Source organism: Plectropomus leopardus, unplaced genomic scaffold (assembly GCF_008729295.1).
Source record: "Plectropomus leopardus isolate mb unplaced genomic scaffold, YSFRI_Pleo_2.0 unplaced_scaffold26701, whole genome shotgun sequence".
Classification (NCBI taxonomy): Eukaryota; Metazoa; Chordata; class Actinopteri; order Perciformes; family Serranidae; genus Plectropomus; species Plectropomus leopardus.
The window spans coordinates 1-1,284 of record NW_024629048.1 but is presented as its reverse complement, the minus strand read 5'-3'; the positions used below and the strand labels follow the sequence as shown (position 1 = coordinate 1,284).

The window sequence follows — 1,284 nt, the reverse complement described above, 5'->3', positions numbered from 1 at the left end:
GTTGTACTGTGGCCCAAGACAAATTTCTCATAGGGGACAAAGTGTATCTTAATTTTTACCTGCTTCTTCCAAAATATACTTATTTTATATACTATATACAAAATATACTTATCTTTAAGCTTTTATGAAGTATTCACTTCATAAAATAATGATTTTCACATTATACTCATTACACTTTTTTACATCTGAGGACAGATATAGTTTTTTTGTCTCTTCTGTATTTTATTCCAGACCCTCATTAAGTTTTCCTACAGCAGTTCCTGGTGGCCATTAGAGAAAGTGTAACTGCAGACACACAGAAGACACAACAGATGACATTTAATTTTGAAGCACTTCAGCAGACTTTTATTTGTGTGTTTATTTCTGTGAAGGCGTCCCCTGCTGGAGCTCAGTTCTGACTGATGGTCTCAGTGGAGCTCACCACCTTCCCATCCACCACCTCCTCTACAAAGGTGATGATTTTGGTTGATTTGGAGGAGGATGCGCCACTGCAGGAGAGAACCAAACATCACTGTCAAGGTTTTTTTTTCATTGAAATATTATTTTTGATCTGGCTGTAACATAATCAAGCCTTTAATTTTCTCACCCGCCACTTATGACTTGGCCGCCCTCTCCGTCCAGCAGCCTCCTGTACTCGGCAATCTCCATCTCCAGTCTGGTCTTGATGTCAAGCAGCATCTGGTACTCCTGGCCCTGTCTTTCCAGGTCGGCTCTCAGCTGCACCAGCTGCTCCTCCAGACTGTTGATCTGCATCTGGTAACCCGACAGCTGCATGGCATAGCGGTTCTGAGTTTCAGCCAGAGTGCCCTCCAACGCCGCTTTCTGTAGGAGGGAGAAGAAGGAGCTTGTTCAGTTTGTTTATTTCCTCACAAAGAGACAGTAGATGTAAAAAAGGAGAAATGATAAGATGTTCACCATGCTAAGCTGGGACTGCAGCTCAATCTCCAGGGCCTGCAGTGTTCTCTTGAGGTCTGTGATCTCTGTTTTGGACGTCTGGATGGTTTGTGTGTCAGCAGCAACTTCTTGATTCAGTGCTTCTGCCTGAAGAGAGGACACAAATCACAGTATGGTCATTACAGACTGCATATTTAGTTATCCGAAGGTATCAAGTAACTCACTACATTGTCATCGGTTTGATCTTCCTCTTTTACTATTTTCTCCTCTACATTTATGTGACAGTTGTAGAGACACTGTGAAGTCTGTGTGATCAGACTGGGTCTTCAGCCGTAATAGCAGCCCTGTGAGGCTGTGCTGAGACACAGCACTGCTTTAAGCTGAATGCTA

General features: G+C 43.0%; 1 protein-coding gene across 1 annotated transcript; it reads right to left on the bottom strand.

The window, feature by feature from the left end:
* Positions 1 to 317: 317 nt before the first annotated feature.
* On the bottom strand, positions 318 to 1,059 carry LOC121967027 (keratin, type I cytoskeletal 13-like; the record flags this gene model as incomplete). The annotated part of the gene is made up of 3 exons (XM_042517084.1): positions 318 to 488; positions 587 to 822; positions 916 to 1,059. Coding segments are annotated over 3 exons (480 nt in total), but the record flags the coding sequence as incomplete, so codon positions are not given.
* Between the last annotated feature and the right edge of the window lie 225 nt (positions 1,060 to 1,284).